Source organism: Miniopterus natalensis, chromosome 2 (assembly GCF_054644295.1).
Source record: "Miniopterus natalensis isolate mMinNat1 chromosome 2, mMinNat1.hap1, whole genome shotgun sequence".
Classification (NCBI taxonomy): Eukaryota; Metazoa; Chordata; class Mammalia; order Chiroptera; family Miniopteridae; genus Miniopterus; species Miniopterus natalensis.
Window position 1 is genome coordinate 116,226,044 of NC_142082.1, and position 25,760 is coordinate 116,251,803.

Below are 25,760 nucleotides of genomic sequence, written 5' to 3' on the forward strand. Positions count from 1 at the left end.
ACAGGTGCAAATGCTTTATTATTTTAAATTCTGAATGAATTAATAAAAACAAAATTTTTCTAATCTTTTTCTAATATAGTAAATATTGATAGATATAACCAACATAAATTAAAGCCATTTGAGGGAGGTCCTCAATCATTTCTAAGATTGCTCAAGGGTCCTAAGTCCAAGAGAAAGTTAGTCTGGTGATATCAGACTCAGAAGACTAAGGCAGAAAGCTTTAATACTGGTGAAAAGGGACATTTACAAATGATTGAATCAATCACTTTAACAGAAATATTTAACAGTTATGTGTATGCACCAAATAGCATGGCCTCAAAAATATTTATAAGGCAAAAAACTGGCTAGCAGATTAAAGATAATCTACAATCACCATGGGAGTCACGTATATAATTTTCTCCACGGCTCTGCTAACAGGTTCAGTACCCCATTTAATCAACAGGCTGTATAATAAAATGAAAAGTGAATAGGCTCTGAGGTAGGCAATCCTGAATTTCAATAAACATGCCTATTCCCAAACTAGCTATATTAATATAAACAACTTAGTTAATTTCCTTGAGTCTTTGTTCCTTAATTTGTGAAGTGGGGTGATTTCATGTTATTGGGAGGACTAGAAATATTTTTAAATAGAGCCTGTATAACACTTTCTCATGCTGGATACTAAAAATGATAGCTACTGTTGTTTCCTAACAATTATATTCAATGAAAACACGGAGTTTAAAAACTATAACTGGTGACCCAATAAGACTTCAAAGAGAAATGTTTGGGCTGACCCTTGAAGAAGGAATTGGGTATTAACATGCACTGAATAAACATCCATACACAACTGAATTAACAGTAATTTGACCCAGTCAATGCATTTAGATCAAAAAGGGAAAATCTACAGGGGAAGTAAGTTAGAATAAGTTGCCACCCTTCCTCTTTTAATCTTAGAAATTCTTTGCTGTTAAATGAAGGATGAGACCTGAGCAAAACAGACTTACAGTAAGCCTTACTTTAGAGTACCATTACTCCTCAACATATCTAAGAAAGTTATTTTCTCTCAGTCAAAATTTCTGATATTTCTTCCATTCCACAGCCAAGACAAAACAAAACAAAATAAACAATAGCCCAAAAATATATATTTAAAAGCCTCTTTCAAAAGACTTAAATATAATAAATTTAAAGAATAAATATAAATATTTTTGAGTTTACTGTTTCAATATACTCTTTATTAGCTCTTTAAAAGTTTCCTAGGTCCCACAAAATAAAACTGAAGCCAAATGTGTTTATCCCTCAAAGGGCCCTTGCCCATGGCAAAATTAGCATTTGGATATACTTGCTACAAATATCTATTTCAAAGAACTCCTCCCACAGAAATGAGCCAATGGTCTCAAAAACATTCCTGCCACAGTAGGGAAAAAAGAAGAAAAAACAACAACAACTCACTTGTAAGGAACAGCCAAACTAAAAATGGTAAATTAGGCTAGAGGTTTTCCCTAAATAAGTGTTTGGTAAGCATCTATCTCCTTTAGCTGCTCAATGACATGTTTGACAGTCAACTACAAACATGCTGAGTTTCATTTGAAATTTTTAATTTCAATGCAAAAATCCTCCAGGATCATACATGTTGCATGGAAACAAGAATTCTGAAACAGGAATCAGGAAACTTGGATTCTAGCCTCACCTCTGCCAGGAGTTAGATGAAAACTATGTGGGTCTGTTTTTTCATCTGTAAACTAAGTCTAAGCCAGGACTGGCAGATCTGTAAAGTCCCTTTCAGCTTTGTGTTGTATTTCAAAACTAAAGAGCATTGCTTTGGCTATTCGAGGTCTTCTGTGCTTCCATACAAATCTGATGAATTTTTTTTATTCTATTACTTTAAAAAATGTCATTAGGATTTTTTTAATTGATTTTAGAGAGAGAAAGAGAGAGGGGCAGAGAGAGAAACACTGATGTGAGAGAGAAACATCCATCAGTAGCCTCCCATTGGTGCCCTAAATGGGGATCAAACCTGCAGCCTGGGTATGTGCCCTAACCATGAATTGAACCCTTCACCTTTTGGTATACAGCAGGATGCTCCAACCAACTGCGCCACACTTCTCAGGGCAGAAAAAAATGTCATAGTGATTTTGATGAAGATTGTATTAAATCTGTATATTGCTTTGGGTAACAGGGTCATTTTAACTGTTGATTCTTCCAACCCATGAACATGGAACATCTTTCCATTTCATTGTGTCTTTTTCAATCACTTAGAGTAATAAATGCTTTGTAGTTTTCAGTATGTAGATCCTCCACATCCTTTGTTAAATTTATTCCTGCCAGGCTGGGTGTGGCTCAGCGGTTGGGCGTCAACCTAGGATCCAGGAGAACAGGGTTCGATTCCTGGTCAGGGCACATGCCCGGTTGCGGGCTTGATCGGTGACTCTCTCATCATTGATGTTTCTGTCTCTCTCTCTCCCTCTCCTTTCCTCTCTCTGAAATCAATAAAGATATTTAAAAAAAAAAAAAAGAATTAAAAATTTATTCCTAGGTATTTTACTTTTTTTGTTGAATTGCAAAAATAATATTTTCCATTTCTTTTTCTGAAATGTCATTGTTAGCATACAGGAATGCAGTGGATTTTTGTACATTGATTTTGTATCCTGCAACTCTACTGTATTTTTTTATTGTTTCTAGTAGTGTTCAGGTAGAGTACTTAGGGTTTTCTATGTAAAGGATCATGTCATCTGCATAAAGTTACACTTTTACTTCTTCCTTCCCAATTTGGATTAATTTTATTTCTTTCTCTTGCTTTATTGCTCTGGCTAGGACTTCTAGAACTATGTTGAATAAGAGTGATGAGTTTGGGCATCCTTATCTTGCTGCTGATTTTAGAGGAAAAGCTTTCAGTTTTTCACCACTGAGTATGATATTAGCTGAGGATTTATCATATATGACCTTTATTATGTTGAGGTACTTTCCTTCTATCAGCATTTTATTGAGTGTTTTAATCACAAGTGGGTATTGTATCTTATCAAATGCTTTCTCTTCATCTATTGATAAGATCATATGATTTTTATCCTTTCTTTTGTTAACATGGTGCATTACATTGATCAATTTGCTAATGTTGAGCCATACTTGTACCCCTGGAATGAACCCCACTTGATTGTGATGTATTATTTTTTAATGTACTGCTGTATTCGATTTGCTAGTATTTTGTTTAGGATTTTTGTATCTGTATTCAGAGATATTGGAGTGTAGTTTTCTTTTTTGGTGTTATCCTTGCCAGGTTTTGGTACCAGGGTTATTTTGGCCTCATAAACTGTGTTAGGAATTATTGCCTCTTCTTCAATTTTTTGGAAGAGTTTGAGAAAAATAGGAATCAACTCTTCTTTGAATGTTTGGTAGAATTCACTAATGAAGCCATCTGGTAATGGACAATTAATAATAAGTGTTGGAGAGGTTGTAGAGAAAAAGGAACCCTCATTCACTGCTGGTGGGACTATAAATTTGTACAGTCACTACCAAAAACAGTATGGAGGTTCCTCAAAAAATTAAGACTAGGCTTACCATATAACCCAGCAATCCCTCTCCTGGGTATTTACCTGAAAAATTTGAAAACATTTATTCTCAAAGATATATGAAACCCTATGTTCACTGCAGCATTATTCATGGTGGCCAAGATGAGGAAATGGCCAAAGCGTCCTTTAATAGATGATTGGATAAAGAAGATGTGATGCATATATACAATGGAATACTATTCAGCCATGAGAAAGGATGAAATGCTGCCATTTGAGACAACATTGATGGGCTCTAGAATATCATGCTAAGCAAAATAAGTCAGAAAAAGTTAAGAACCATATGATTTCACTCATATGTGAGATATAAAACTGAAACTCATAGACACAGACAATAATATAGGGGTTACCAGAATGAAGGGGTGTGGAGGGGGGGTATGAAAGGGTAAAGGGGTCCAAATATATTGTGATAAATATATTGACTTTGGGTGGTGGGTACACAATGCAATATATAGATCATGTATCACAGAAATGTACACTTGAAATCTGATAACTCTAATGTACAATCATATTAACTACTGTCACCCCAATAAATTCAACTTAAAAAATTAAATAAATAAATAAATAAATATCTAAAGGGTAAGTTAGCACCATCTAGTGGAATCCAAAGAATTCACGAAGTATATAATGAAAGACATTTCTACAAGCAAAATATCCAGATCTTCATTTTACTTTGCTATTTTTCTAAAGTTCCAAAGACAACATTTGGTAGCAAAAATTAACTCAGGCACATTCCCTTATGAGCCATGACATAGTAATGAAGCTATATAAAAGTGCTGAACTATTTCAGTACCTTTCATACTTATATACTAGTGTCACTTTTCCATAAAGCAATACGATCTAAAAATAAGGCAGCATAATAAATAAACAAACAAGTAAACTTCTTAGTAGCTCTATCAGTTTACAATGATATTTCCTAGGAAGGTATTACCTGAAACTTATAAATGAACAAATTAATTGCTGACATTAAAGAAACATTTATTCCAGATTAAAGTTTTCCTAAAATAGCAGATCAGAAGCTTCATCAATGAGAAAATAAAATTATTTGCTCTTACACATTAAAATCATACTTTCTTTCATATTGACCAATATTCAATAAATGATATATAGCAATTTACCCCTAATCTCTCTCTCTATATATATATTTATCACTAGTATAATCTTGGTGAAAATCAGGATATTTAATTGTATTTTTTTATTGTTGAATCCTCAGCAATATTTCAGTGCAGTGTTCTAGTGCCTGGAAAAGTACTGGTACATAGTAAGTGCTTTCTAAATTTGCTCAGTAGTAAATTCATTAATAAATAAACCTTAAAATCATTACTTTTTTCAGCATAAAGAATTGTACTACAGTATAACAAAAAAGAGTAAAAATCTTAAATATTATATGCATATTTATTACAGAGGCAGTAGTACTAGGAATTAAAAAATTAGGTACCAGGAGTAGACTGCTGAGTTTCAAATCCCGGATCTATGATTTACTAACTGTGTGACTTCAGAAAATTTACTGAAACTATGTGCTTCAGTTATCTTACCTAAAAAAAAAAAAAAAATAGCAGTACCTAACGCATAGCATTTCTAGGAAAACTAAATGAATTGATATGGATAAAAAACATAAAACAATGCCAGGTGGTAAAAAGGTTATCTCTTACTATATTATTTTAACTTGTATTTTTTCTATAAGAAAAGTCTTAAAACAATTTTGTCATTCCTCAATTTTTTTTTCAAAATTAATTTCATTTCTAATATTTCTTCTAGATATTCAATAAAATCTGACATAAAAATGGGAGGAACAAAGTAGATTACAAAGTATACGTCACCTACTTTTCATTTGCTTTGGCTATTCATTGAAAAACTAAATCAAAAATACTAACTCAAAATACAAAAGATTTCCCACAGACCAATTTTGTAAACTTTAATAATCACTGTAGCAGCATCCATTCAAGAAATATTTTTCCACATTACTTGTACGAAGCAAAATGTTTTACCAATTTTGCCTGAAACTTACATGCGGGAAATTTTAGGGGGAAAAAAGAACGAAATATAATATAGAACACTCCTTAACACTTAAAATGTGATCCACCCAAACTAACTGAATTATAAAAGATAGTCATGTAACTCAAAAAAAATCATAAAACATTTTAAATTAATTTTAAAAAGTATAATAAAATCTCATTTGATTAAAATAAGTCCCCCCCCAAACACACACACCCTTCCCTGTGAAATTCATCAGTCTGCTTCATGCTTCTATGTCTCTGGATCTAAAATAACTCCATCTTTAAAATCATCAACCTAATGAACTCAATAAACTTAAAGCTATTATTTTGTGCATTGAAAATATGCTAAAATAATTCAAGATTAAATAAAAATATTCTATAATCAAAAACTTGCTACCAATATAAAACCAATCATAGAAAATTATAGGAAAAAATACACAGTATTCTTTAAATTACTACAATATTTATATGATCCTACATACCCCAATATGATAGTTTATTTTTTACTATATTTGGCCAGAGAATAATTTGTACATCAATATATATCTGAGAAATAACATTTTTAATTTATATTTTAGTTATGATTAATAATAATAATTAAAACCATCTCTTTCCATAGCCACAGTAGACGATATGTTTAAACATTAAAGGCAGTAACAAAAATATATTAACTTTGTAATTTTCATTTATAGAACTAAATTTTAAATTACTTTTAAAAAGTAAATTTCATAGTGTGTTTCTATTTCTATAATTAAACAATTTAATTAGAATAGAAAATATTCAGCACAAATAATTTCCAACAAATTGCCTTAAATAAGTTGATAGAGTAGCTATTCTCATTCACTTAAATGTAAAGAAGGTCAAATAAAAATGTGCATCAATGTTTTCTAATAAAAAGAATAATTAGCACTAACATTACCTATTAACTATTGCAATAGCTATAGCTTAGGAAGAATTAGAAACAAATTAAACGTGAAACCACAAATATAAAATACCTGGTATTGCTTCCAATTTTATTTCACCTAATAAGAAATATAGCATGGAATGGTAACTTATTAACTTATAAACACAAATCTATCTTTGTGCCCCTTCATAAGAGTTCTCAGCATCAATTTATCATTGAAAGACAAAATCTATGCTTTTCACTTAGCTCAACTAGAATCTCTGTAAGCAATTTCTGAAGATTAAAAACAGACTCCAATTGGTTTTCAAAAAATCTACTTTCTCATGTATACTCTCCTCACACTCAATAAATACAGGGTTTCATTGTAACCAACAGACAGCAAAGATGTCTTTTACCTTGTTTGCTCTGTACTACATAGAGATACCTCAGGTACATCAATTAATACGATGGCAGTTTTCACATAAATCTTGCAGATATCCTATCCCAGGAAATCCACTGGCTACAAAAAATCCCATACAGCACTGCTGGCAATGAAAATGAAGTGAATAAGAGTTCAGGCATTTCTCCTTACAAACAGCCTTTTAATTTTTTTCAAGTTTGCTTTGCTGTGTGGCAATACAGTAACATACATTTCAATGCACTTGCCTTCATTCCAACAACAACAACAAAAGTATTTCTATATGTATATTAAATTGAAATTTTAAAGTAAAAATTTTGTATCAAAAGTATCAGTATTTCCATATGGAGAAGCCATGAGTGGTCCGAGAGCAGGCAACACAGACACAGAGGCAAATAAACAGATTAAAATATATTATACATTATACTATTTTCAAAAGTGTGCTTCAAAATGTTTGCTAAACAAAAGCTTGCTTTGTGCTAACAACTACATTTTCCTCATATCTACAGAAATGGGAGATGATTGTGACTGCCTATGTCCAACTCTCCCCATACTTCCTCCAGAATTCCATAAAGAGCAAAAAGAAATAAAAATACCCACAAGCTATCCTTCCAGTTTAAATGGGGAATAAATTACAAGCTTAATTTTTTCTAAGAGGGGCAATAAGTAAGTATCCAGGACCAACATAATCTAGGCTGAATCCACTCGTACGGAGGGAATCCTAGGGAAAGAGAATGGATAAGCAAGAAGTGAAGTTGCTTTAGTGGTGCAAGAGCCCATGTATTCTCAACCAGGCCTCCACAAGAGAGAGCATTATCCTGAGTGTGATGACAGAACTGAGGCCAATTATGTAAGCTGAATTAATAAATGCAAATGGTCACGGTCTATATGAGGGGGAAAATATTTAAGCTTGGACCAAAAAATAAAATACAAATCTATGCTATTTACGAGTACATACCTAAAACAAAGTGATTCAGAAAGATTAAAGAACATTGTTTTTTATATGAACAAAAAGAAACTATATCAAACAAGGAAGAATCTAACCTCAAAAGCGTTAAAGAGATGAAAAGGGGAATATAATTTTCTAGGCTAAAATTCACAATGAAGATAACACAGGAATATCTATGAAACAGCATGGAGCAACATTCATTAAGTGAAAACCAAATGATACACAAAAAGAAGCTGATAAAAAACAGACAAATTTAAAATACCTCAACTCCTCAGTCCAAGGTAGATCAAGTAGATATAAAATACTTAAAACAAGTGATCACTAAGGTAGATCTTAAAAATGAAAATGTAAACTCTATATTGAAATAAAAATAAATAACCTCCTTTTCAAGAACACACAAAACATTCCTGAAAATCGACCACAAATTAGAAAATCAGGGTAAGTTCCAAAAAGCAGAAATGGCACAAAATCATTCTCTGATTATAATGCAATAAAAACTAGAAAAAATAACAACAACAAAAAGTCCTTTCTATATGGAAATCTAAAATCTTAGCTAAAAGATAAAATACATGATAAAATTGTAGAATTGATGAAAATACCTATATATCAGAAGTTATGGACTAAGTAGTACTCAGAGGAAAGTTTATAGACAGATTATGTCAACAACAGTGAAAAAAGATAAAGAAATTAAATATTTAACTGAAAAATAAAAAAGAACATAAACAAAAGAAAGCAGAAGTGGTATTAACATGTATTAGTGATAGGAATACAAAATGATAGAACCCATATAAATGCATCTGACAATTAATATAGGTTCTGCAATAAATCAGTGGCATGGAGGAAAAGTGGGAGGATTGCTGCAGATTAGAGAGACTTCAAACAGCTATGTAAATGTAATATGTGGTAATTGCTTGTATTATGATTCAAATAAACTCAGATAACTTTGTAATAATAATAAAAATTGGATTATGTATTATCAGTTGATACAAGGTATCATCATTAATTTTTAATAGGTGTCACAGTGAGTTGTGGTTAAGAATGGACCATATTATTAAAAACCATCTCCTGAAGCATGAAAAAAAGAAATTATATAATCTTGGAGTTTGCTTTAAAAAAGAAAAAAAAGTAACAATGAAGCAAATGTTGAACGTGGTTATATGGAATCTTCATGTGTTTATTTTGTTTGATATTTTCAATGTTAACAAAATGAAAGAAAAAAAAAAAAGCAAACAAATGAAACTAATATCAAGGAGGCCTAAGTAGAAGCAGGTCTAAGCACAGAAAGTTGGCTCACTTTTACTTCCCATCTGTTCCCACACCACTTCCCTGATATTTTGGTCCAGATCACTTTCCTAATGCTTCTAGGACAAAGGAGGTAGAAAGGATAGTGCTTTTGGGGGGAATCCGAAAATTTAAGCCATTAGTATTGTACCAGAGTAAAGTTTTTATCTAGTTCCTGATTTTTTGGCAACCCTCAATTATTCATTAATCATTAAAGCCCCTATTAAGTCCCTTGAGAATTTCACAAGTTAAATAATAAAAATAAAAAAAACAGGGAATTTTAAGCCAGGTAGTAAAAAAGGAAAGACTTATTTTAGAATTAACATTCTGGAAACAGTATAGAAGTCAGTTGAATTTCAGTCGGTAGAAGAGAGAAGTTGAGTAGTAACAAGTGATAGCAAGAAAAGAACACTCCAAAACTTGACAACAAAGTGTAAGAGAGATGAGGTGATTGTAGAAATGAATGACAATGGGAAGAACTTGACATAAGACAGGTGAAAAATGATGGAGTAAGGTACCAGAGGAGACTGACATGTATATTTATAGAAATAGAAGGGCTGGCCTTAAACAGTGAAGACAGTTCTCACCAGAGAGCACAGGATCCATAAAAATATGATGGCACCAAACTGAAGTATTATATTCCCCAGTAGAGCTCAGATCACTACTGGTTATAAGAAAAGGAACAGGGAGGTGAATATACTAATAGCAGGAGCTATTAACAATTACCCATTTGTCAGGGGTGGGAGTATATTCCTTTTGTATACACTAAAAATTATTTGATTTTCTTGCCCGGCCAGGAGTGGCTCAGCGGTTGAGCATTGACCTAGGAACCAGGTGATCGGGGTTCGATTCCTGGTCAGGGCACATACCCGGGTTGTGGGCTCGATCAATGACTCTCTCATCATTGATGTTTCTATCTCTCTCTCTCCCTCTCCTTTCCTCTCTCTGAAATCAATAAAGATATATATATATAAATTAATAAAAAAAATTTATTTTCTTTTCTTAATATATCAGGATAAAAGATTAAATAAGTATGGCATGAATAAAATAAACAAATAATAGATGGTGACCTATTCTTGAAAAGGAGTAAATGAAACAAAACATAACCATGAGAAATAAATGTCTACATATTAAAATTCCATTGTTCTCACCAATTCGAGTGATTTTATTATGTGAAAGTTCAAGGTCTTGGATATTAGTGCAGCCATCCAAACCATGCAGAGAAGTCAGTTGATTTTTATTAAGAAGAACAACACAGAGATTTTCCAAATTTTCAAAGTCGATAGTCTCAATATTATTTTCCTAAAACAAAGAATAAATATAATTAATTTTATTTCAATGGTTTATTAAAAAAGAGAAAAAAAGAGGATGAGGTATAACATCCAAATGAATATCTAAATCTCTAACTTTAAGATAAGCATGCAGAATGTTATACTATCTAGATGAAAATATTTAGTAATCTAATAAATAATTAACCGATTTTATATTTATTAATAATCTTTTAAAATATAGAAAACAGAGGATCATATAACAAGATATTTTAATCTAAATGAACAATTAACATTTGGTCATAGTTCCTATATAAAACTGTTATTTAAAAAGAACAAACACTGAAAAAGTTGAAATTTCCCCACTTTCCCTCCTCAGTTCCTTTCTCTCCCAATAACACTAATATCATTTATTAAGTACACATCTCATATATAGGTTTATAGATTTACTACACAAACACATATATATAAGTTTCAGTGTCAAGATCATGTGTCAAGGATGCAACAGCAGTTCTCTTTTTTAAAACCTCAGAAAGATAAATGGATTTTACAAATCTTAAGGGCATAGTCCACAGCATCCTTTCAAAAAATATTTATGAGTATAGCCTTTGTCTAACGGAGTGAACTTAATAAGCATAGAAATCCTACAATGTTTTAAAAGAAAATCATATTAGTGAAAGCACCACCAGCTTGAACTAAAAATATAATTCAAAATGAAAAGGACCTTTAGGTGCCCCACCCCCCACTTTCTATGGGAAAGAAACTGGTTGAGAAAAATTCTCAGCTGTGAAATAGGACACTTCTTGAGGACAAGGAACTATGCATTGAGGATGGAGTCAAAAGCCCAGTGGGCAGAATCAAAAGTCATAGAAAAACATTACCATGGAGCAAAACTGAGTCCTTATTAAGGAACTGATAACCTCCCAAGGTACCAACCATAGAGAGAAGGTGTTTTAGACATTCCAGTCCCAGCTGCAAATTACATAATAAGAGAGCCAGTCAACACAATATAAAGCAGAAGAAATGCCCAGGCAATCCTGACCTCAATTTATGGTCCCCAGAACGATGAGCAAATAAAATGGTGCTGTTTTAATTTACTAAGTAATATGGTCATTTATTACATAGCAAAAAGTAACAAGAACAATCATCTGCAAATAGAGATAAATAGTTTCCAGGTCACACTGCCTAATCATTTTTCCTCTCTGGGTCTCAGAAATTTTGCCCCTTGATATCTTCACAACATGAGTTACATGTTATTTTAATAAATGTTTCTTGTTTTGTTTTTTCAAAATATTCATTTTGGAAATGCTAAGATGAATCCTTTTATATTTTATTACAAGATAAAATAATGTGAACAGAGGACATACCTGTACATCAATGTACTTCAGTTTTTTGCAATTATTCAGGTTGTGCAAAGAAGTTAATCCACAGCGTCTAAGAGACAGAAGCTGAAGATTTGTACACTCTGCCAATGTGGAAAGGCTACAACCTGGCAAATCTTGAAATGTTACCCTTGTAACCTAGAGAATTCAAGACAAATGGAGTGCATAACATTAAAAATAATGACCTCTGAGTTCAGAGAACTCTATCTGAACAGATCATCTCCACTTGGATCTGACTTAAATGAGATGATTCTCTGGTTCAAGTCTGAGTCTGATGCCATAAGTTGATGAGACGTTGGGGTGGTTGGGAACTGAACCATGGAATACAAACACCATTCTATTACAAGTCTTCTGTATTATAAAGGTATGAATCATTCCTTACTATTAAGTAATGTAATATACCCAAGCATATAGCATCTGTGGTAAAATAAATCATAATTTTTTTCTGTATTTTTCAAACATTTGAAGACCATACATTTACAATATTTCATATTACTGAGATATTATTATAGACTCATTACTTCATTACGTTTTTTTCTTAAGGAATTTTCTATCTTTTTGGTTTAACTATTTTTAACTAAAGAAAACTCAATATCAAAGAATGTATTCAAATTTATTGTATGTATATTAAGGACTATACTTAATGTTCTACAAGAATGTGAGATAGAAATATTTTTGGATTACAAAAAATTACTCCACTTATTAAACCCAAGAATTCTCACCTAAGTTAAAGGGCAGAGGAATAACGTAATAACGTGTTGGTTTTTCACTATAATTGAGTCTATGCACTGAAATAACTATATAAATCACTTTAAAGAAGAGTACTTTCATATTGCCACATCAAAACTCCCAAGGCCAGGTTTCCCATGTGCAGAATAACAATTTAAAAATTAATAGTGGTGTCGGGGGTGGTGGTAGAGGATTGAATAAAAAAGAAAAAAGAGAAAGGACTCATGGACACAGACAACAGTGTGGTGATTGTTGGAGAAAAGGAGGTTGGGAGGCAGAGGAGAGTAAGAGGGGGTAAATGGTGATGAAAAAGAAAATAAAGAAAAAAGAGTAAGAGAAAAAATAATACAAATTATCAGAAGAGTCTAGTATATATCATAAGAAGTCTAGTATATATCATAATCTAAATAGAAATTCAAATATTGTTCGGCTGAAATTGAAAGCATTATTGCTTCAGAAAAAGCCTGAAAAAGTATAAAAATTTAAGTTCCTTAACTCCTCTTCATGTCAAAATTTCCTGTGTGTGATAACAAACTATGTTTTGAACTTACATATTTACATGAGTGAATAGGAAGACCATATGCTCATGAAGGTATAAAGAAGTGATTGTCTACTCCTCCCTTACACAGCAAAAGCAACAATCAATATTTTAAGAACTTTGGGTGAATAAAAGTTTTTAGTTTCATAATTATTTTAGGAATTTCTCAATTACTCATAATCTAAACATCTTTTATTGGTGAAGATATTTTTCAAGAATGAGGGTAAAATACATCCATCCCCACTTAAACAAAAGTGAGAGACTATGTCAGAGACAACAGCATTATATGAGGCAGAAGGAAAGTGATATAGATGGGAGACTTACGATGAAAATAAGAAAGAAGACCAAAATAAGTGGTAAGTCAGTCAACGAAAAATATCATATTAATTCACTTATATGTGGAATCTAAAAATCAAAATACATTAACAAACAAAACAAACTCATAGATACAGAGAACAAATTAGTGGTGGCCAGATGGAAAGGTGTTGGGAGATGGGTGAAAAGGGTAAAAGGGATTAAGAAGTACAAATTGCCAGTTATTAAAATAGTCACAGGGATGTGACATATAACATAGGGAATACAGTCAATAGTATTGTAATGACTGTGTATGGTGTCAGGTGGGTGCTAGACTTACTTGAGGTGATCATTTTAGTAATGATCTAAGCACTATGTTGTACACAATATAAATGTCTAAGCACTACGTTGTATACCTGAAATTAATATAACATTGAATGTCAACTGTAATTGAAAAATAAATCTATAACAACTTTTGAAACAAATATTTTTATAATTTTTTAGGAAGAAAAATATTCATCTGTTTGTGACAAGATAACTGCTGCGTAATGTCCATTTAATTTGTCCACAAAGAACTACTATATATTCTGTGATTGGAAAACTGATTCTACACTAAAAAATTAACACACTATTTAGAATTGAGCACTTACAAACTGAAAACTCTACAACTGCAGCTTTATAGTAACAAATGTTTACCCTATAATTTATATTATTCTGCCCGATTTAATAATATGCTACTTACAATTAAATATATAAACACAAGTAAGTTCTGGTTATTATGATGTGCAATTTGCTAGTTTAATTATAGTACAGGAGTGACGATCATTGCCGTGTCCTTGTTAATGATATCTACTTTTGAATATGAGGTAGTTCATAAATATTCCCTCCGCCCTTTTATTGAAAATTTTAAAAATTTCCTGATGATAAAACAATTTATTTACTATTCCACTCTAGATTCATCCAAACATATGAGATCAAAATAATGTTTCACATTAATCATTTATTGATACCTGCATGATAAGAATCAAATAAATAAAATGGTTTTATGCTCCAAAAAGTAGTCAATATAGAATTAATTCTCATAGGTGTTCATTACTATATGGTCAACCTGAAAAAGAGAAACTGGAAGCATAGTGAATATTCACTAAATGTTTCTTAAATAAGTAAATGAACAGCCCTGGCTGGGTGGTTCAGTTGGCTGGAGTGTCATCTTATACACCAAAAAAAGCTGTGGGTTTGATTCCCGGTCAGGGCACATACCTAGGTTTGGGGTTCAATCCCAGGTGAGGGTGGTTATGGCAGGCTACCGATCAAGGTTACTCTCTCACATCAATGTTTCTCTCTCTCTCCCTTCCTCTTTCTCTTTCTATAAAATCAATAAAAACAAACAAACAATAAAAAACATATCCTCAGGTGAGAATTTAAAAAATAGTTAAAATAAAAAATAAATGAATGAAGAAACTGCACTAGCCTTGTGGCAAAACTAAATATATATTTATAGCATTCACAGCTTCTTTCCCTTATAAAGGGTTACTACAAAGATATTTGAAAAATTAATATTTTTCATGACTTTAAAATGCACTGTTCACCTATAGAATCTATGGCTCATTTATTTGTATTTTACCAAAAGATCACAAATCAGTTTTCCACTTAGTCATCTCTATTTCCCCAAATCCTTGACAGCTTGTGGTACATAATGAAAGCAATGACTATGTTTTGCTTTTTGCAGAACATCTGTTCAGTGCCACATGTCAAACTACTAAACCTGAAGAAATAATATTACTTAAAAATCAGCTGCAGAGGCTGAATGGGAGGTATGATTAGTGGATTAAGTGAAAGAGAATCTAACTTCAAGTCAGTCATGTACCATCACAACACCAGTTTATTACACTTTGCCTTGTACAAGGAAAATGAGACATTGTGGTCTTAAAGTCAACCAGCTGCTAAAATGTTATAATTTGTGCCATATTATAAAGTCGTATTAAAAAATGACTGGTGTGGCTCGGTTGGTTAGAGAATCATCCAGTGCACCAAAGGGTTGCTCCCAGTCAGGGCACATATCCAGGTTGCCGGTTCAATCCCCAGTTGGGGTGCATATGGATTGATGTTTCTCCCTCTCCTTTCCTCTCTCTCTAGAATCAATGAAAAACATGTCTTCAGGTGTGGATTAACAAAGAAAAAAAAAATTCCTTAAGCTTGGTACCTTTTTTTCTTGTTGTTATTTAAAGCAAGTTACCACTAGGAATAAAATGCCAAAAATTTTTTAAAAAGTTAAAACAGTAAAACTAAGAAAAATTAAAATATATTAGTTGCCAATAACCAATGATCTCCAGTCATATTCTTTTGTGATATTATTGCATAGAGTGGATGGCCCAGCATTTTCAACTTACAAACTTCTTTGATGAAACAGGCTATTACGCAGCTCTCAAAAATCCATTTGCTTTTTCTTCAGATACTGGGGATCTACATTTGACAATGACTATTGCATATATTAGGAGCCCTAGACTGTATTCTTCATATATAGTATTTTAAACTCAACAATCCTATAAAGTAGGTATTGCTCTTCCCAGTTTATAAAAGACAAAACTGAGGCTCAGAAAGATCAATAACCTTGCACAAGGTAACACAGCCAGTAAATAGCAGAAATAAAATTAAACCCTGATCTTACTTGATACAGGGTTTGTTAGTATTTTATTAAATTACACTCAAATAATTTTTATATTCATTTCCTTTGTAGTCAATACACTCTGTTGAAATTGTGAAGTTAGTAATAATTGGAGGTAGAATGAACATTCAGCTAGATTTACTTATCCATCCTTCATTCATCCATCCCATAGTCAACTAATCAAAACCACTATTTGCCTGGCAATATGTAAAGAAGTATGGACAAGAAGCAGACCTGATTGTGTCCTAACGGCTCAAGTGAGAGATTAATATAAGCAAAAAAAATTCATTACTGAGTAAAATTCCAGAAGAGTAAACTTTTCTTTTCAAAAGGTTCTCTCCAGAAGGACCTTCCAATTATTGCAAAGGGTGCTCGAGATAAGAACAAAGATAGGATACTAATAAGAGATTAGAAAATCAAAGTAATAAAGTGAGCCATGGGTCAACAGCAGCTCTGAAACACCGCAATAGCCATCTGCCAGATTTGTTACAAGATGATATTTTATGAAACTTAAATATTTATATTACACATTCACACATATTTTTCATCTCTATACTGTATATTTTGAGGTTTCAAAGAAAAATTAAATGTTTGAGATAGTTGCTTTGAGTAGCGGTCAGAGGACTACAGGATCCTTTAGAACACTGCTACTCCAGTTAATTGATGGACCAGCCCCAACAGCAGTACCCAGGGTCACTGAAAAAAGGCAGAGCATTGAATATCAGACCTAATTAATCAGAATCAACCCCAGGTGACCTGTGTACACATTACAGTTTGGAAATTCTATGCTCTAAGAAGTAAAAGGAAGGATTAATTCTTATTTTATGTAAATTGATAGGAGTTCCAGGGAAGGAACGGAATGGGTGGGAGAAGAAATACCAAGGAGTAAGTGCCATAGGGGCAAAGACTGTGTTTTGTATATGCCTCATTGTTCCAATAGTAAATACTGACCAATCATATTAGACAAATGAATATTTGCTGAGGAATAATAAAATAATGCATATATATTAATGTGCATGTTTCCTTTCCTAGGCATCTGTCTATATGAAGAAACTAAACAAATTTTATTAAATACATTTGAGTTTCAGGTCCTAGCCAAATACATGTTTTTTAAGTCATAAGTCCTTTCTGATGTTCCCACTATTTGAAATATTTTTCCCTGTTTTTCTACACATTTGTTTCTGTCTTAATTTTTATTGAAACTATGAACTCCATAAACACAGAAAATTAGTAGCATTTGGTGACAACCATTTTAAATTTAAGGCACATATCCACCATGTTTACACAGCACATCACTAAATAATTATGTTTTTATAGAAATTCTAGAGTCTTCTACTGTTATAAACTCTTCTCTTACAGCACTTTTCAAGTACAGGAAAATCCATTTCATTCCAAAAGGAGCCACAAGGTGGTGCTGTGGCTCAAGACTAAAGCAAACTCCTAACTGAATATCAGGAATTTTCTATTCTATTTCAACCCTACTTTCCCAGATGCCTCCACTCTTAGAAACTTAATAATGACTATAGGGTCCTTAAACATAGGCTCTGAGGTATAAATCAAAGTTTTTAATGGTTATTCACTGAGGGAGAAGGTGCCCTTAATAATTTAAAATTGAGATCTTTTAAATACATCCCCTCTCAAATGGAAGCAATATTTCATTAGCAACTTCATTGATTAAAGGACAGAATTATTGAATATAAAATATGCCTATTAATATTTTAAAAGTTACATTTAGAAAACCAATTGCAATTAAATAAGACAATATATTATAAAATTACAAAATACCTGTTGTAAAGTGTTCCAAGGGCCACACTGAAGAATTTCAGGCGTATTTAAAGGGGGCATTATGTTGGCTGGGCATTTCACAAGTCTCTTTCTCTTCACAATCTTCTTTTGTTGATTTTGCTTGAAAATTTCCAACCAGGGTTTAAAAGATTTTACCCAAGCTTGCCTCTTTTCTTCAATAGAAGACAGAAGTGTTGACTCTGGTTGAGAGCAGATCTCTACACTCTCACATTCAGCTCTATTTTCATGACATTCTTCTAGAATTTCTCTAATCTGAGATTTTGGAGAGTTTACATCTTTTAAAACCAAGTCGTTTTTTGTATTATAGCCACTCAAGACTTCGCAAGGAGAATGTCTATCTAAAATACAATTTTGATTGTTTAGTTTGCTTTCTACATTTATCATAGCATCACTGGTATTAATAATTACATCACTATTCAGAGCACTGCCTTTTGGATTCTCCTCAGTTTCTTTAGATTTTAAATCAATTTCTTTTCCTTGTAGTATTACATTTTCCCCTATATATTCAGAGTGTTCTAACTTTAGTGGCAGTAGCTTTTGATTCACTGAAATCACTGAAATGTTATCCTCTTCACATAATGTTCCATTCTGTTCTTTTATGTCTTCTTTTTCTAGTTTTTGTGTCTTACTCTGTTGATTATTTTTTATTAGTTTCTGTGCTTCACTGTTTTTCACCTCATTAATTTCTTGATTATGCCCCAATATTATTTGGGTTTCTTGCATTATAGTCTCATTTATGGCAGCCTTCATGGTTTTCTCCTTTTGTATTGGACAGATTAATTCTTGCAGGTGAAACTGTTCTTTCACATGTTCTTTCAGATGTGGGTTTTCCAGTTCGGTTTTTAGGTCTAGAGTTTCACATCTGCTTTCTTGCTTGACCAACTTCTCTGAACATTGTTGTTTTGCTAGGTTTTCACTTTTTTCTTCCATTTTAAATCCTGCCAAAATAGCTTGCTTCGATGAAGATTCTTTCCATTGCACTTGTATTGAGTCTTTCAGCACAAGCTGACTATCTCTATTCTCTCTCTTATCCAACTTTTCAGCTAGCCGAAGGGAAGTAGCTCCCCACTTCTTTGACCTTTCACCCCCCAGCATTTTGGCTACTTCACCCTTATTCTTTGATTTATCTTTGACAGGTAAGTGGGCGGCATCATGGTCTCCCTTTTTTAATGCTCTTATTATTAGCTGTTTTCTTCCATCTTCTTCTAATCTTAATTTTTCTTTGTTTAGTAGTTGCTCTTTTTCTCGTCTCAGGATGCTCTTCTTTTCCTCGTATTCTTTTTCTCTCTGTCTTCTTTCCTCTTTCCTCTGCCTTTGTAGCTCTTCTTCTATCCTCTTTTCCTCCTCAAATCTTTTTCGTCTTTCTTCTTCCATCTGTCGTATTTTTGCTTCCTTTTCCTTCCACTCTAGTGCTTTCTTTTTCTTATTTTCTATTTGTTCTTTTATGACTGGGCCATATTTTTGGTAGGCCACAAATGCTCTATATTTAGTTTGAATTTTTACAGCTGCATTATGCTGTGTTTTTAATAAACGCATTTTTTCTTTTTCCTGTAGGTCTTTAAATCTTGTTCTTTCTTCTTCCATTTGCAAATGGAAGTTTCTAATAAACTCCTAAAAGAAAGGTAAGTAGTAGTCAGCATAAATTAAATGTGTGATGCTATTAAAATATTATCTAAATATGAGATTAAAAACAAATGCTAAAACTGAAATAACAAAGTAACTATAAAATTCTCTTAAAAAACTAAATTCATTTATTTTAAAGGATATATATTTTTTTGAATTTAGGAGCTTCTATCAAGTTAATAAGTTGATTCTCTGATATGGCTACACTAAGCCACCCAGATTAAACTGAGGAATTCCTTGAGAATAGAAAGAATATGAAATTAAAATGACAGAGAAAAGGCAAGCAAAACTACAAGCCAAAATCTGTGTAGGAGAGAAGGACTTTGTTTTTCTGAGATGGGAGTTCTGCTAAAGGAATCTCCCAGAACTAGCACAGGGGCTGCAGAAGCAAGGAGTTATTTTATGAGACTGTGATATTAAGAGGGCAAGGTAAAACATCAAATAAGCAATGTGAAGAATTAGCCTAGTTACACATCTTATGCTTTTGTAACTTAAGAAAATTGATAAGTATATATATTGTATTAAATGAGACAATTTGGACTTAGGTGAGAAAATATCATTGTCACTAGAATCCTAAAACAAAAGTAAACAGATCAACAAAATTCAGCAAATATTTGAGAAAAAACTAACAGAAATGATGTGGGGCAATGAAAATACTTTAATAAGCAGAAGAACCAATTTCTGAGAAAAGAGAATTATTAAACTAAATAAATCTAAATAAATTAAATGTAGGAAAAAAACATGTTTAAACAGAAATAAGCTCACTAAAAACAAAATGTAAGTGCTCAATTTTTAAAAAATGACTCAAAAATAAAAACAGAATGGCATAACAGCTGACTGCCTAAAGAAAACTTCTAAATTAGATGTTTTCCCAAAACAACATACAAAATAATGACATAAACTATATGACAGAGCTGTTTAGGTATAAAGAGTATCAACACAGAAACTCACATGACTAGTAGAAGTTCCAAAATAAAGAACTGCGAAATATTGAAGGGAATAAAATAATGTTTTCTAAACCAAGAGAAGGTCATAACACTCTTTCTCTCTCTCTCTCTCCCTCTCTCTCTCTCTTTCTCACACACACAGACACATAAACACAATACATTCATATAAATGGTAATAATAGGTTAGAACCCTAAGAAATCTAAGGTCCCTGAAGGCAGAGGTTATTTTCTATTTGATTCACTGCTGTATCTTGAGCACTTAGAGAAGTGCCTGGCAGACAACAGAATACCAGTAAATATATGTGGATAAATGTAAAAAGTAAAAAATCCTAATAGGCAAAATTAAGTAACTATGCAATGAAAATATATCTTTAAATTGTTAAAACTAAATGGTAATAAATCTAGATTGTAAACCCAAGAAAACAAATCATTTAGTTTTAAAAGCAAAAACATTTTCAAGGATGCAAAGATTGAGAAAATTTGCCATTTAAAAATATTTTTAGACATGTGCTTTAATACATATTATAGAAAATGAAAACAGATCCAGAAAGTAGGTAAGACTCAGGATTCAAAGAACACTGATGATCAAAAAGCATTAACACTTAACACTTAAATTTTTTATTCTACTGTCTTCTTCCTTCCATCATTTCATTTAAGAAGTCAGCTGTTCGTTTACTCTTGCTCCATTTTAGGACTATTCCCCACTTGTCTTTAATTTCAATAGTTACACAATTAAATTTCCAGGTGTAATTTTCTTTGTATTAATCCTACTTGGGGATCATTAAACATCTTTGAATGTTCAGATTGATTTTTTTTTTAATAATTTAAAACCATTTCAACTATTATCTCTTCAGACCCATTGCTTCTATTCCATTCTTTCTCTCCTTTCTTTCCAAGATTACTATTATACATTTTTATCTTTACACTATATATCACATGTTTCTTGTGCTCTTTTCTGTTTTTTCCATTTTTATCCTCTCTGTGCCTTAATTTGAATATTTTCTATTGACCTTACTTCAATTTCACTAATTCTCTCTTATTGTGTCAAATCTACTGTCAAATATCCGCTGAATTTTTAATTTTATATACTGAACTTTTCAACTCTAGAATGTACATTTGATACTTCATTATAGATTCTAATTCTCTTTTCATATCACTTATCTGTTTAACTGTTTTGCTACTGCATGATAGCTTCAGCTATTTTAATGGTTCTCCTAATTCCAACATTTGGGTTACCTGTAGGTGAGATACTATGTTTTTTTGTTTGTTTGTTTGTTTGTTTGGGTTTTTTTGTTCTGGTTCTTGTGATTCGTGTGAATCTGTCTCCTCAGATGTCTAACCAACATTTTTTATTAAAAGATGGACAGTAGAGACAATTATATTACAATATGCAACTATATCAAATTAACATGTTTTATACCTTAAACTTATACAGTGATATATGTCAAATATATTTCAATTAAAAAAATAAGGCTGGTAGAAACCTACCTTTTCTGGAATGTGTTTATATAAATAAAGAAAAGACTTGAAAGAAATAAAAAGAAAGGTAATATGTTTACTGGATAGCAAGATTATGGGAATTTTTTTTATCTACTTTGTCCTTGTAATTACTTAAAATAATTTTATATAAAAACTATGAGATAAAAGTTAAAATTTAATAAATATGTCAACAGAATCATTTTAAATTCAAATGATTATATAGTACATTCAACTAATTGTGTTTAAGAAATGCAGTCACTTTCATAACAATTTTCAAACCTAATGAAATGCTCCTAATAGTATATTTCCTCAAACCTTAAAAAGAAAAATAAATTTAGAATTATAATTAAAAGAAATGTTAGAATTATAATTTTATGTAGACATTCACTCACCAACCAGTTTTGTTGTGTGTTTTTTTCATTATCAGAACATTCTATTTCAAGAAGAGTTTCTAATGATTAATGAATGTTTAAAGCTTTAGTAAATTAAATCCTACCAGATAGGCAATATTATATTAAAATGTCCATTTTGGGTGTAGTAACTTATTCCAAATAAAGAACGATTATTGCACTGAGTAAAAACAACAAATAGATACCTCATGTTGTTTAAATTTCTCTTTCCAGATTTTCTCTTCTTTACAGAGTTCATCATTCATCTTGGCCTGTTCTTGCTGAACATGTTAATATTAAAATATTATATTCAAATGTCAAAAAATATTATGCTCATTATACATGATTCTCATAACATATATTTGTAAATAATGGTTAAAACAACTCACTCAATGGTGCTCAGTTATTAGTACTGGAATAACAACTTTAATCTCAACCTAAAGTGTCATATAGTTAATGCCCAGGGTTCCCATTTTGAACACTGAAAGATGTTTGTAACCTGGGAAAGTTGTTTTATTTATTTGAGCATGTTTACTCACATAATAAAGAGCATCAGCTAGAAATAGTGTTGGGAAATGCAAAAATTACAAATAATAATGTATGTAAGATAGGCTTTGCATTACAATATTTTTCGTTCCATCCCATCCCATTTAATATTTTGTTTGTTTGTTTGTTTGCTTAAGGGAGAGAGAGAGAAAGAGAAACATCCATTAGTCCAAACTACAACCTAGGTATGTGCCCTGACTGGGAATCGAACCTGCAGCCTTTTTGGTATGAGAGACGACACTCCAACGAACTGAGCCACCTGGCTGGGACATGGTTTTCTTTTAATAAAGCTTTATTAACACATATTTTGTTAAGGGTCTGAAGAATAAACAAAAATCAGCAGAACATAATCCCTTTAATCTAAAAATTGACCTTTAATATGAAAACATTCTCACAAGTTCACATATTACTCCAAATTTAGCAGAATAAGTTTACTGCAAGAGAAGACTATAATGAATCACAGTAGGAAAAGGTGTTATGATTGGAGGATCGTGGTTTCATGCAGAAGATTGTATTTGGAATGACTAGGTTTTCAAAAGATTAAACAGAATTTTAGGCATTTATTAAATGTTTTTGAACTAGAAAAATTATTACAGCTCTGTTTTTAGGAAAATCATAATGTCACATTACATAGAGTTAGTGACAGGAAGCCCAGGACACACCAATAAGATCAGTAAGCGAAGTCCACATGAGAATAAATGAGGGCCTCTGTGGATAGTGTGCAGGAGCAAGACCAGATACAAAGACAATGTAATGTGAAATTGCCACAAATTGCCAACTGATTGGATATAAAGGTCATGGAAAAATTTCTTTGGACATTATCTTATATGAGCTATGGGAAATTTTGATGGGATTTAAGAAGGTAGGTAACTTTAAAAAAATTAATGTCCTTCTGGAAGCACTAGGGTGGAGGAGTCTGTGGAAGACAAAACGTAAGGAGATCAATCAGAGACGATAACAAATATCCAAAGCTAGACATTAGCGCGCCCTGAACTACGGAGTAGCCGCAGATATATGGATGAAAAGATGGATAATACAGCTATTTTTAAAAAGAAGAGAACAATAAAAGAGAGGGAAGAGTCAAAAATGGTCCTCATCTTTCTGGCTTGGACTATGATGTCGTGTGGCCCATTAAAAGAAAGGATACCAAAGGAGGAACGTGACTCAGAAAGACAATGCGCTCAGCTTTTGATACACGAAGTACTGAGTGTGCAGAATCTGTAGGAGAATTACGTAGTTAGTTCACTTTTTTGTTAGAAACACAGATTTGGTTCTGAACAGCCAAGGCTACGAATGAGATTATAGAGAGGAAAACTATATGGAATAAGGAGCGAAGGGCAAAGGATGAGAGCCCTGGTAGGATTACATTCAAGGAGAAAGAAAAAGCAGCTCAAAATGGACATCAAGGAGGACTTCCAAACATGGAAAAAAGAGTCAAGGCAGCGTGGTCTCGCAGAAGTCATGGGAAAGAGAAATGGCCAACGATCTAAGTTTTGCTGGCTTAAAATGTTATAGAGGCCAAAATAAAACTGAAAAAGAACCTGTGAGTATGGTAACTTAGAAGTAATTGGTTACTTTTGTCAAGGACAGTTTCACTCAGTGGGGTGGTGGTAAACACCTAGCAGGTTCACGATTGAATGAGACAAGGAAATGGATATGGCAAAAATAACACTCTTCTAAGAAGCCTCAGTATGGCTGTTAGTTGAGTGTTGTCCCCTGCACTGAAAGGTCACTGGTTTGATTCCTTGGTCAGGGCACATGGCCAGGTTGCAGGTTCGGGAGGTGTGCGGGAGGCAACCTATCGACATTTCTCTCTCACATCTATGTTTCTCTCTCTCTCTCCCTTCCTCCCTCCCTCTCCCTTCCTCTCTCTCTAAAAATCAAAAAGACATATTTTTTAAAAGAAGAATCCTGACTATAAGTAGAGTCAAAGAGCTTGATAAAGTGAGACATATGAACAAAGGTGATCTCATGGTTTTTCGTTCGTTTTGTTTTTCGGATGGGAGAAAATTGAACGTGTTTATAAACAATAAGAAACAAGGAAGGTGATAGGGGTGTTTTCCATAGAAGAAAAATCAGGGGTAAACTGGAAAATGAAAGAGCAGAGGAGAAAAAGCTAACCATTGGTAGGAGAAAGAAACCTTTCTTACTGATATAGAAGGGAGGGGGAGTGGGTATAGAGGTTGATGCTGAATAGATATGAGATTAAAAACAAGAGGAAGCTCGTATTTGATGCAAAAATGTTATGTGATTATATGCTAATAATTAAGAGAGAGCAATTGGGTGAAACTCATAGAAAGAGATATACAATAGCAATTTTGAGGAATAGAAGAGGCCGCTAACAAGGGGGATAGCAAAGAACTATTAAAAGGAAGTAAATCACATAATTAGAACCCATCATTATAAAATTATGGACTAGCCCACCAGAAACTTTTTAAGCCCCAAGATATAGCAAAGCACAAATTTAGGAATTCACTAAACCTACTGATGTCATTTTTAAATCATAGTTTTATGATGGAAATGATCATATTGATTTGTTGAAAGAAAATATAACTAAAGGAAAGCTAAAGATTTAGAGTTTGTTAGGAATAAAAGCATGGTCAAAGTGGTTCTACAATATTACAATTATTTTTAATATGTTTACTTTCTATATAACCAGGAAATGCAATGTACTCGACATAGAAGGCTAGAATACCCTGAAATGACTGTATGACCACACGCTAATTTCTCTGAATGAAACATTCAAATCTAGCAAGTTCTAGGTAATATGTAAATCTACTTTAGTGATGTAAGACAGAGGAGTTAGTCCAGGATGTTATCGAGACATTCTAAGGATCATGAGAGCCCACAAGTAGGGTACTAAAAATCCACTAGTTTCTCAATATGCCACTACAATGACCTGAGGGTATAGACTTTCTGAGGTGGGGTTGGGAGAAAAACTGAAATGATAACAACACAAAAGTCTTCCATACCAAAAATTTCTAGTCCAAGGAATTAGCTCAATTACCAGGATGAAGCACAAACCAT

At 32.4% G+C, this 25,760-nt stretch overlaps 1 protein-coding gene across 1 annotated transcript in view; it reads right to left on the reverse strand.

Moving 5' to 3' along the window:
• Nucleotides 1–25,760, reverse strand: part of LRRIQ1 (leucine rich repeats and IQ motif containing 1) — a 200,070-nt gene that overhangs the window by 164,879 nt on the left and 9,431 nt on the right. Inside the window, exons 6-9 of the mRNA XM_016199434.2 lie at nucleotides 22,394–22,468; nucleotides 17,729–19,360; nucleotides 11,703–11,855; nucleotides 10,219–10,369 (exon numbers count right to left, since the gene is read on the reverse strand). Of these exons, the coding sequence (XP_016054920.2) occupies nucleotides 10,219–10,369; nucleotides 11,703–11,855; nucleotides 17,729–19,360; nucleotides 22,394–22,468 (2,011 nt within the window). The remainder of the gene's footprint in view (nucleotides 1–10,218; nucleotides 10,370–11,702; nucleotides 11,856–17,728; nucleotides 19,361–22,393; nucleotides 22,469–25,760) is intronic.